At 50.2% G+C, this 11,906-nt stretch overlaps 1 protein-coding gene across 3 annotated transcripts in view; it reads right to left on the reverse strand.

Annotated features, from left to right (window-relative positions):
• Window positions 1-2,369: 2,369 nt before the first annotated feature.
• The window catches only part of ADCY9 (adenylate cyclase 9), a 134,191-nt gene continuing 124,654 nt past the window's right edge, over window positions 2,370-11,906 (reverse strand). For all 3 annotated transcript variants that reach the window (XM_062179787.1, XM_062179788.1, XM_062179789.1), the window contains exons 9-11: window positions 11,177-11,325; window positions 9,350-9,391; window positions 2,370-6,411 (exon numbers count right to left, since the gene is read on the reverse strand). In XM_062179787.1, the coding sequence (XP_062035771.1) occupies window positions 5,223-6,411; window positions 9,350-9,391; window positions 11,177-11,325 (1,380 nt within the window). In that variant the 3' untranslated portion in view covers window positions 2,370-5,222. The remainder of the gene's footprint in view (window positions 6,412-9,349; window positions 9,392-11,176; window positions 11,326-11,906) is intronic.

The raw sequence follows: 11,906 nt of genomic DNA on the forward strand, positions 1-11,906 counted from the left end.
GGTTCAAGGTTCAAGGTGTCCTGGGTGTCACCACGTGACAGAAGACGCCGCATCGGCGGAGGCACAGTTGCATACGTGAGCATGGGATCATTGTCTTTGAGCCAGACAAGTGTCTTGTTGCCACGCTGCCGACGGTGCACCTGCTATGCATGGGGGTTCGGGGTGAGGACCACGTGCTGAGTGGAGAACAGGACTGTCCTGGGGCTCGCGCCACTGAGACAGAAGCAGTGCTACATCAGGAGAGCCTTGAGGGCAGTTCCGGAGGAGACCGTTGTGGGGCAAGAGGTGGGTGGTCCCCAGGAGGAAGGGTGAGCAGGAGCAAGCCTTCGTCCACGGGAGCCCTCCACAGGGTCCTCACCTCCCTCCCAGCCTCGGGGCCAAGACATACTTGACGAGGAGAGGAAGGCAGAGGGACGGCAGCTCCGGGAGGCTGCAGAGGCTGCCTCTGCCTGCTGAATGCCCAGCTGCGATGGGACCGGCGGAGACGGGGCCCCTCCCAGCCTCAGCTCCAGACAGGAGGCGGGGGCGGGGCGGCGGGATTCTCCGCTGCGCGGGACACGACTCCCACCACAAGGCTCTCTCGCCTGCCAAACCAGTGTTGTGCTCAGCCTGGAGGCCCTCACGCTATCAGGAGAGGGCTGTGTCGGAAGTAGAACCTACCATCTTCCAGGTGGCATGCGAAATGGGCGCCTCGGCCAGCCGCACGAGCATGCGCAGTCGCTTTCTCGGCACAGGTCACATCTGCGGCTCTTTCTAGGGAGACCCAATGCGATCAGGAAGCGCTTGTAATCTCCAGTGATTGAGACGTCACTGTTCTAAAGCGTCAGTCACTCAAGGATGTCCCCGTGTGGCTTCCGGCGTCTTGGAAGTGCTCTCATTTTTCTGGTGGAATTCATACTGATAAAGCCATCATGGAAAGCAGACTTTCTCAAATATCCTCAAGTATTGCACCAAGTTGAATGGCCTAACTCCAGGGGAGTTTTGAGCTATTTGGCACATAATAGGCACTCATTGAACACTGGCTGGATTTTATTTATATTTTGGAAATAATTTGACTGTATTTATATACCAAAAAGTTCTTTGCCTCATCAAATATATACCTTGCTCATAAAATCCCAAAATATAAAAGCCAGAAGCAGTACGTGTTGAATGCATTCCCCAGGGAGAGTCTGGGAGTGCCTGGGGCCCTGACCCGGACGCCACAATCCGAAGCTGTTGTCTCTCTGGCTGCTGGGATCAGGGGCGCTCTGTTTGGATGCACAACTCCTGAAGGGGTTAATTTTCCTGCGCATTTTTCGGGAGAAAGGAACCATAGCTTTCCTCAAACTATCAAAGGCTTTGTAAGAAGAAGAAGAAAAAAAAACCACCCAAGGTCCAGAACCCCTGCTGTTGATGCGGGAGGTCGCGGGAGGGTTACCTCCACCACCCCAGCACACGCAGGCGCAGTGGGATATGAGCACTCCCCCAGCTTTTACTCCAACACTCAGGAGCAGCTCTTTGGAGTCACGTTATTAAAACAAACAAACAACAACAAAAAAACAAAAACAAAAAGAGGACGTTTGCAAGAAGAAGGAACTGTATAAAAACAAACACTTGGGAAGACTTTAAGTGGACACGTGTACAGTGGGAGAATACGCACTCGCCTTAATCACTTCCTCTCCAGCTGCCTTCCTCTTCCTGGTTCCTGGCATCTACTCCAGCTGGCCACAATGACAGAACCCCTGGCAGGGCAAAGCAACCTTGTGTGGAGATTTCAGATGAAAGGGGAACCACAAATGACAAGTTCTGGAGCTTGCTGTGAAACACAGGCCGCCTCCCATGACGGTCCTCGAGGTCCCCAGGGTGCCCTTCCGTGCAGCCAGACCTCATTCCCTGACTCTGGGACATTCCTGGGGGTGCCCTCAGCACTGGCACAGGGCTCCAGCCCAGAAGCACCTGGGTCGCACCTGCAGTCTGTGCGGGAGGGACTGCCTGGGTGCATCGCCTCAGAAAGCCTACTCTGCCTCCTCAGTCAATTCCTCCTCTTAGCAAAACAGGGGACAGTCACAGCAAAGCTTTCCTATAGCCTAATCTTTATTTTTAAATCCCGGGTAAAAATAAATACTTCTTAACCAGAGTTAACCAATAGGAAATAGGTCCATTAACACACATATGCACGCACACTCACACATACACATGGTCACACACATAGGCACACTCTCATGCACACACTCACACACACACACACACAGGGTTCCTTCATTCTGTTCTTTGTCATGTGACGGCAAAGCCGATCTTCCTATTTCTGCCACAGACCATGCAAGCATGGGCTTCCCCGACCTCTGAGGTGGCCCTGATCTTTTCAATGAGGAAATACCAGGCGTCGGATGTTCAGATTTTAGAATATTTTAATGTCCATTTCTTCAGTGGATGCATTTTCAAATGATCAGAATTAACAATTTACAAAGAGCAGAGCAAAGGAAATACAGGAAATGCAAACAGTTGGTTCTTGCTAATTTAATTTTCAGATTCTAGGCATGATATGATTTTCCAAACAACCAATCAAGAAAATGCTTGCCTCGGAAATCTAGAAATTCAAATGCAGACGTATCTTTGGGAACTACAAATGATCACAGCCCAGGTAGCGGGTCGCACGCTGCCTCTGGCTCTCCAGGTCATGTGCAAATGTGCAGGTGCGGTCTCGGCAGGAGTCGTGCGCGGGCGTGGCACAAATGTGGGCCCCTTCCAGCTTGCTGAGGGCTCGTAACGGCTGCTCTACATGTGTGTGCAGTAGATACAATGGCGTGTGCTTGTTGACCGTGTGTGTCCGTGTGTGCACGTGTGCATACATGTGTGTCAACGTTCTGATCTGAGCTGGGGCGGAGAAGAGCGACTGCGACGGAAGCGGTTATTTACACGTCTTCACTCGGGGGGTATTGCTTCCTGCCCTGTGCTGCTAAGAGGCACGGCCACCCTGGGCACGTGAGCCCACCGCCTAGGAACCTGTCTGTCTCCAGCAACTCGTGGTTCTGTGACAACAGGCTGACGCACAGTGTGTCCGCTGTGGAGACCCTGCGGCTCCGTGTTGAGGTATGCTCTGGAGCAGGGAGCTGGGAAGGACCCAAGGGGCCTCCTTGCCCAGGAGAACATCTGTCCTGGTTACTGAGGGTGGCTCGGGGTGCTTTGAAAAGACCACATAACATGCTGGAGGAGGTGCCCTGTGTCAGAGGTCCCCCCGGAGGTTACCTATTCTCTCCCTGGGGTTGGCAGCTCCTTGGGGTCTCGGGGTGAGGAATCGCCGACACCTTTGTGGTGGAGAAGGAGAAGAATGTGATAGGGAAGAGGTGTGTGTGGAGGGGAACCTGGGAGAGCACACCTGGAGCGACACAGCAAAGACACTGGCCACCGCGCAGCCCTTCAGAGCCACACAGCCTGGAGGTGGATGGAAGGCAAAGAAGGGTGACACTCAGGTGCACACCTTAATACTGATGGAGGAAAACCCCAATGTGCCCGCAATCCCTGCGTACAAGGAAAGCATCAGGTAGTGTTTTAAGAAAAAAAAAATGTCTGCAGTATTTTATAAGAATACATTCTTCAGAAGCGAGAGGTATTGTCACAACCATCTTCTTCGGTATTGGAAGACCAACAGGCTGACAGTCAAACCTGACGGAAAATCTTATCAACTGAGAATGTTCTCCATCGCTCTGGGTGCCCTGGCACGGCCCTGGATGGCCAGCTGGCGGGAACCAGGGTTTCATCGGGGCCTGAAGCGGCAGACTCTGCCCATCTTTGGGGAGGAGGAGTGGTGAAAGAACAAGGCAGATGTGGAAGTTACCGGGGAGATCTACCAGGGAGAAGAGCGTGCACAGGGCGTGCCTGGGCCGGCCTTCAGCAGGCAGGGAGCCAGCCCTGCTCATCTCATGAGCTGCCTACCTGCATCACCTGCTACGGCCACGATACGGCGCAGTCCGACTCAACACAGGCTTCTGACTGGACGCCACGAAGCAGAGTGCCCAACAGGACCAGCAGCCACATGTGTGGAAGGGATTTTCCTCAGGCTTTCTCCAAAGCCTTCCCCTGGCTGGACACCTCATTTGCACACAGATGACTCTATCCCTCCTCTCAAGGGGCTGCCATGAATTCGCAAGGTGAAATCGTACCACCACCAACAGGCCCTGCCCAGCCTGAGGATGGGAGAGAACGGAGAAAGTGTGGAAGCCAAGATGGCGCCAGCACTGCCCTCCCAGACCTGCCCTGAGCCCAGGCGGCTGACAGACACCGGATGGGCAGCCTGCCACACCCTCGGTGGACTGCCCTCTTTCCTAGGCCTATTTCCCTCCACAGAAAGACTCAGCACCCCCTCCCCGAGATACTACATCTCCTGATAAATAAATAAATAAATAAGTGCAACCCTTGAGCGTCAGCTTCCAAGAAAAACACCTTCACTCCCAACTGGAAGACCCTCCCTCGGCGGGAGTCAGGCTGAGACACCTGAGGCCTGGGTTCACAAGCTCGGTGCCTGGTTAGCGTCTGAGATCTCGGCCTGTGCATGGGTGAACCCCCAGACCACTTGGGATCGGGAACAAGGTCCGCCCGCAGCCCACGACATGGCCCCTGGCGCTTGGGAAAGTACGGGAGAGGAGGGGCTGGCTGGGCTTCTCTCAGCCACGTCCCCACCCCCCTTCTCGGCCCCTCTCGGTGAATTACTGGCACTTTAGATCAGATTCATAAATGCAAGTGTGCGTGTGTGCATGTGCTTACAGAGAAAGGCCAGGTAACTGGGAAATGCTATTATGTATACTAGAAAAAAAGAAACTCAAACACATTGTATGAGCCAAAAGGAAAAAAAAAAAGTGTCTCGTGAGAAAAAGCAATAAAGATGACATCTCACCACGACTTCTGTTTTAAATGTCAAGTGACAGCCAAAGCCATGATGTCCACCAGCAGCCTCGGTCCTAGCCTCGCGGCCAAGGCCGACCTGAAGGCACTTGTTCTCCTCCACACGGCTGAATGGATGACCCCAAGGAGGGCAGATTTCCAGGGAAGGGAGCAAAGGAGAGGAGACACGGATGGAAATGAACCCTGAATAACTGTGATCCACACAGAAGTGGGGCAGGGGCTGAAATGACCACGTGACACCACATCCAGGGACAGGAACCGTGGGGCCTGGGCAGCACCGCAGCCAGATACAGATATTATTGTGTTTCGACGAACGGAGCACCGCAGGCAGCTTCCGTGCCGCTTCACACGCTCTTGGAAACGTCGAGCTTGGTGAGTTCGTTGGCTTCCTCCAGCCCCTCGTCTTCACAGTCATCTTTCTCTATGGCTTTGCCAAACCGACACCTTTCTTCGGCTTTGATGGGCTCTTTCCAGGGCCTCTTGGAAGATGGGTGCGCGTCCCTGGCCTGCGTGTTCTCGCAGCCCAGGGACGTCTTGTCCGAATACTGGACAGAAGGCACCAGGGTGGCGATCTCGTCCGTGGGAGACCGTCCGATGCTGCCGTCCACCTGGACGCGGATGTCCGGGGAGATGGACAGCTGGTGTTGTGGCACGACCCCGTTGTCCGTGCACTTGGGGTAAAGGTAGGTCTTCATCTGGCCCTTCCCCTTGACGTTCACCGTCCCTCTGTAGTCGAAGTCGTAGCCCATCTTGCTCAGGACGCGGTAGCTCTCTTCGCTCACCTGGATGCGGCACTCGACGCCCGTGGTGTCCATCCTGCTGGCGATGTTGACGGTGTCTCCCCAGATGTCATACAGCAGCTTGGTGGTGCCGATGACCCCTGCCGTGAGGGGCCCGTGGTTAAAGCCAACTCTGAGCTTGAAGTTGAACCATAGCATGTTGTTGTTGAAGTCGTCCACCACACGCATCATCTCCTTGGCGAACTCGAACAGGATCTGCAGGTGCTCCTGGGGGTGGCTGCCGTCCTGGCACTGCGCGGTGTTCAGCCCCGATGCCGCCATGTACGTGGCCCCGATGGTCTTGATCTTCTCGATGCTGCTGTAGTCTGGCTTGCTCAGCAGCTCGTCGAAGTCCCCGATGAGCTCGTTGAGGACCCGGTAGCACTCCTTGCCGCCCTCGTAGTTCTCCTCATAGAACTCGCTGAAGTTGACGATGCTGGCAAAGATGACCCCTCCGCTGTCGTGGTTCTTGGAGTAGGTCTGGGACACCTTCAGCTGCTCCGCCACGTGGTAGGGGATGATGTTCCTCAGTAGCCAGTCGGCCTGGTCCCGCATGCTCTGGATCTTGGTGCGGTGCAGATCCGCTTCCACGTCCCCGTGGTAGTGAAGGCGGTAGCTGACTTCGAACTCTCGGTTCAGGAACCAGACCAGCAGGAGCAGGAGGAAGAAGACGAGGATCAGCTCCTCGCCAACGAGGCTGGCTGGTCTCTTGCTGTCCTGCAGCAGCGAGCTATTGCACGGACTCCTCCCGGAACTGGAGAGCAAGAAGATGAGAAAGGGCACAGCTGCTGAGTGCATCTTTTATTAAGGGAGCGTGGGGAAACAGCCGAGCCAGCTGGCATCCCATGCAAAGTTTGCTTGAGTCGAAACCTGCAGCAACCTGAGGCCGACGTGCAGCCTGTTTCTGTTTGATTGACAGGAGGACACGAGGGGATAAAGACTGACTTTCATAATTGGTTTCTTCAATAAACACTCTCTAGTTATTTTTCCCCCCTTGGTTTTTTTTTTTTTTTTTTTTTTTGACAGGCAGTGAGAGAGAGAGACAGAGAGAAAGGTCTTCCTTTGCCATTGGTTCACCCTCCAATGGCCGCCGCGGCCGGCACACTGCAGCCGGCGCACCGCGCTGATCCGATGGCAGGAGCCAGGTGCTTATCCTGGTCCCCAATGCGGGTGCAGGGCCCAAGCACTTAGGCCATCCTCCACTGCACTCCCTGGCCACAGCAGAGAGCTGGCCTGGAAGAGGGGCAACCGGGACAGAAACCAGCTCCCCGACTGGGACTAGAACCCGGTGTGCTGGCACCACAGGCGGAGGATTAGCCTATTGAGCCGTGGCGCCGGCCCCTCCTTCGTTTTTTAAAATGTGTTTTTCCCCCAACTTTTTTTTTTTTTTTTAAATCTCAACTATACATTCTTCCCCCAGATTCAACAATTGTGAATATTTTGCCTCTTTGCCTTTCTTCTTTACACACAAACACACACACACAGAGTTTAACATTGTGGAAGTAAGTTGTTGACATCACGGCACTCCAGTCTTTAATATTCTAGTAAATGTCTCCTAGGAGTAAAGGCACTTCCCTACATAACCACAGTGCAAATTTTTAATGCCATCTGATATATTTGCTTCTTACATTTCTGAAAGACTCATTATTTTATAAAGAATTATGATCAATTCCCTAAATCTCTACTGGTATAAAAATTTGAGTAAATTTCCTCCTCTGGGATAGTTCTATTTTGCCAAGGTCATTTTAATACAACTTTTTTTTTAAAGAGCCTAAGATATGCACTTTTAAAAGCAATGTACACACACTGAGAAGCTCAAACAGTGTGAATGATAGGAAACAAGTGTCCTGCGTGCCTAGAATCAGTGCTGTAATTTTCCTGTGGCTGCACGGCACTTCGATGCAGGAATGCACTTAGGCTCACCAGATCCCTGCCGCCAGGCATTGGGGCTGCGTCCGTCCAGCGCGAGCAACCATGCAGTGAGTGTTCCTGTGCTCAATCAGTTCTTCCCGTGTGTGGCCGGGGAGGCATTTGAAATGCTGCACATTTAGAACCACACTGGAACTTCCCACACCTTCCTCCTGTGACGCTGAAACCACTTCTGTCCCTCTGGTCCACAACTGCTCCTGCCTCCCTGGGATCTTCTCCAGCTGCGTGGGGTCAGGGCCAGGCAGCTGCTTTCTGGGGGCTGAAGAGCAGTGGCCAGGAGCACCGTCTCTTAATGTTTGCTTTTTAAAATACAGATTTATTTTTTCTGTTTAAAAACACTACCTACTCATAGAAAATTTAGGTAAAAAAGCAGAAATCTAAAAATGATTCACCCATTATAGGATCATTCAGGTACAATTCCTATTAACATTCGTTGAATATTCTTTTAGTTCTTTCCCCTATTTTCTTTTTTTTTTTTTTTAAGATTTATTTTATTTATTTGAAAGAGTTACAGTGAGGGATAAAGACAGAGAGAGGTCTGCCATCCACTAGTTCACTCCTCAAATGGATGCAATGGCCAGGTCTGGGCCAGGTGAAGCTAGGAGCCAGGAACTCCATCTGGATCTCCCACTCGGTGGCAGTGGCCTAGATAGTTGGGTCATTATCTGCTGCCTTCCCAGGTGCATTAGCAGGGAGCTGGATTGGAAGTGGAGCAGCTGGCACTTGGACTGGGACTCTGATACCGGATGCCAGCACCGTAAGTTGCGGCTTAACCCACTGTGCTGCTATGCTTGCCTCTATTTAACATGTTCTTCCTAGATTTTATATGAGGGTACTTCAAAACATTCATGGAAACAATTAAAGGATGCTTAGTTTGGTGCAAAACAGTTTGAAATTAATACATATGAGAGGTCTTTAAAAAGTTCATAGAAAACACATATTATGAAAACTGTTCAAGGATTTCTAAAAATTTTTGCACCAAAATAAATATCTTTTTTAAAGAAAATATTTATTTATTTATATTGAAAGTTAGAGTTACAGAGGGCGAGAGGGAAAGGCAGAGGGAGAGATCTTCCACTTGCTGGTTCACTCCCCAGGTGGCTGCAATGGGCCAGACTGAAGCCAGGAGCAAGGCGCTTCATTCAGGTCTCCCACATGGATGGCAGGGGCCCAAAAATCTTCTGGCATTTCCCAGACCATTAGCAGGGAGCTAGATCAGAAGTGGAGCAGGTGGGACACAAACTGGCACCCATATAGGATACCAGTATTGCAGGCAGCAATGTTACTCACTATGCCACACTGTCAGCCTCCAATAAACATACCTATCAATTCATTTTCCAAAAAATTTTTAAACAACCTCACATAATTTAATTTCTATTTTTGAATCTTCACTCTATTTAGAATTTATTTATAGTAAAGCAAGGATCCAACATTGATTATTTCAAATTTCTAGTCAGTTATTTCAAAGTATTTTGGGGAATAAAATAACATTTTTTAAAAAAATCTGTGAGACTTCCTTTGTAACATATGGCTTACAAAAAATAAGAGCAATGCCAGTATGTCTTAATAATCATTTTACTTTCCCAATAAGATATTGTAACTATGTTGTGACATTCCAGCAAGTACACGCATTCCCTCTTCTAAGAACACACACATCAGTCATTTCATTCAAGATACAGCCGTTCCCAGGAAGCGTAGAGACGAGCAGTAACAGCACAGGCTATCTCAGTTGCTCAGAGATAGGCACAACAGTAAAAGCTTACCTGAAATTCTGTACTGCGTCCAGGGGTGAAACTACTATGGGACTGAAATTAAAGCACAGGAAAATACGATTACAAAGAAAACTCTCTAGAGAGCAACCTGAGGGGGGTTTAAACAAACTTTCCCTCTTTTAGACGTGGTCTAAATGATATCTCTGTGATCTATGTATGTCCTCCCAGTACTGAGGGCAGCTCTCTGAAGTCCCCCCTTTTGTAAAACTGAGCTAAAGTTTTTGTGTACTGCGCCACGCACTTCGCACGTAGGCAGGCCTGGCAATGATGACGGCGGTGGATGGGCTTGGCAACGTCTGGGCCTGTTGGGGCCCTGGGCTGGGGGAGCTTCAGCCTCCAGCCCCACTGCTACCTGGGTGCACAAGAAGGTGATGGGGTGGCCCCTCGTGTTTTGGCTCACTGGACCCGGGTGGGAAAGCCCCACAGCTGTGACTGAAGAACGCTGGGCACGGCACTGTAGATCTGTGATGGACAGGAAGGGTTAAAAAGCCAACTTCTGGATCTCACGCTCCGGGAAGAAGGAGCTTCGTAATGACCACAATTCCAGATGGCTCCACCTTCAGACAAGTAAACACACGCTGTGTTTTGCTTAAAGTAATTTATTCACTAAAAGCTTCCTTCCAAACATCCAACGGCAATTCTACTTTAAATTCTCTGTTTGATCTTGATCTGCAGACCATCTTTCATATTGTTACTAGGTGATTAGTAAACTGAGCCCATTACTGACCACCGCTTTGCTAATATCCAAAGCTACATGTGGACTACCACATTTGATGCTGCCGCTATCAGACGAGCTGGACCGTTCTGCGTAAAGCAGTGGTCCTCAGCCACAGCTATGCCCCACCTAGGAAAGGCAGCCCTCTGGTTGTTGGAGTAATTCAGAGGGCAAGCCCATCGGATTCCTGCAAAGCACAGTGAAGAAATGTCCCGTGTGATTTAAAAATATCCCGCTAGCCTAAACCTTCTGTAATTATATTAATAGTTAAACATTTGTATAAGCAGTTATATTTAGAAATTTGTTACACAAACAGAAGCTTAAACGGTTAAGATCCCATGGACTTTTTGAACACACTGTTCACTCTGTGCTTTCTGCCATCCAAGGTATCACTTTATTTCCAGCTGCATATTTAGACAAACAGCTTAAAAGTCACAAAACCAGCTGCAATGTGCTATAGGCAATTTGAGACTGATTTTGACAGCCTAAGAACGAGACAGTATCAACTAGCAGAAGCACATGGAAGTGTTTCAGACTTCAGATTGTGTTTGGAGTTTGGAATATTGGCATGCACATTAATAAGCTATCTTGGGAATGGGACCCAGAGCTAACCACAACATTCATTCATGCTTCATATTCCCCTAATATGCATATAGCCTGATAGTAATTATACATAACTTATAATATCTTATATTGTTTATACCACATATATAATATTTAACATTTTATTATAAAGATATGTAATATTTTATAATGATATTTATATTATATGTCTTTAGTAATTTTGTACACAACACAAAGTTAGAATATACCAAACCATTAGACCTGTGGCATCTCATATGCACTCAGAAAGTTCTGGAGAACTTCAGATTTTTGGACTAGGGCTGCTCAACCTGTGGTATTTTGTCAGGACTATTTCTTTGGCATATTCCTCTTGGAGCATGTTGTGACTTTTCAGACACTGTATGTTCTGTGAGCTACCTGGGGTCATAAACGCGTCGTAGGAGGTGTCTGTGCTGATGCACAAGTGGATGAGCCCTAAGTGACCCTGGGCAAGGTGACCCTGAGTCAAGGGTGCCAGACACGCAGTGCCGGTCACATACCTGTCCGGGCACAGCGAGATGTAGAGCAGAAGCAGCGGCCCAGCCCCCACGATGGTGGCCAAGGAGGACCTCATCCAGGAGCTGAGCTGGCAGAAGTTACAGTAGTGCACCACGGCAACCAGCACCGCCGAGCCCGTGACCACCGGGAACTGCAAGAAGAGCAGACGTTAGCAGGGCCTTCTCCTCCTCCTCTCCCTGTCCCGCCCGAGCTGCCCTGGAATTACAGGTCTAGCCAATATTAAACTATTGTTGACACCACCACACTGCTTATCTATCTGCTGTAATTTAGACCTTTACCTAGCTAGCAGTTTAAAGGCACATCATGCGTCTTTAACTTCATTACCCAGCACTTCAGCTTGTAGGTCACTAAGCTAACACCTCAGTCACTGAGGCTGTCCTCCAGGTGTGTGTTACTGCGGACAGCACAGAGCGAGGCCATGCTTGGGAGCTACTGTCGGGTAACTGGTTACCTTCAGAGAGTTTCTCCTTTGGGCACCTGCCATGTGCCCACTGAAACGTAGTTTGGTGTGAGAGCAGCCTGTCCCCATAGCCTGTGTTGTCCCCACTTGCACCAGAAGTGTGATGTACAACAGCGCTAGCTTACTCTTCATGGAGGGGGCGTCAGAGGCTCCTGCCCTGAGTGGCAGCAGCTGATCCAGCGTGTCAGCCCTAGAGACTGGCTCACGATCTTCAATTGTCTGGAAATCGGGGAAGATGCTTCTTTGGAAAG

Source organism: Lepus europaeus, chromosome 21 (genome assembly GCF_033115175.1).
Source record: "Lepus europaeus isolate LE1 chromosome 21, mLepTim1.pri, whole genome shotgun sequence".
Classification (NCBI taxonomy): Eukaryota; Metazoa; Chordata; class Mammalia; order Lagomorpha; family Leporidae; genus Lepus; species Lepus europaeus.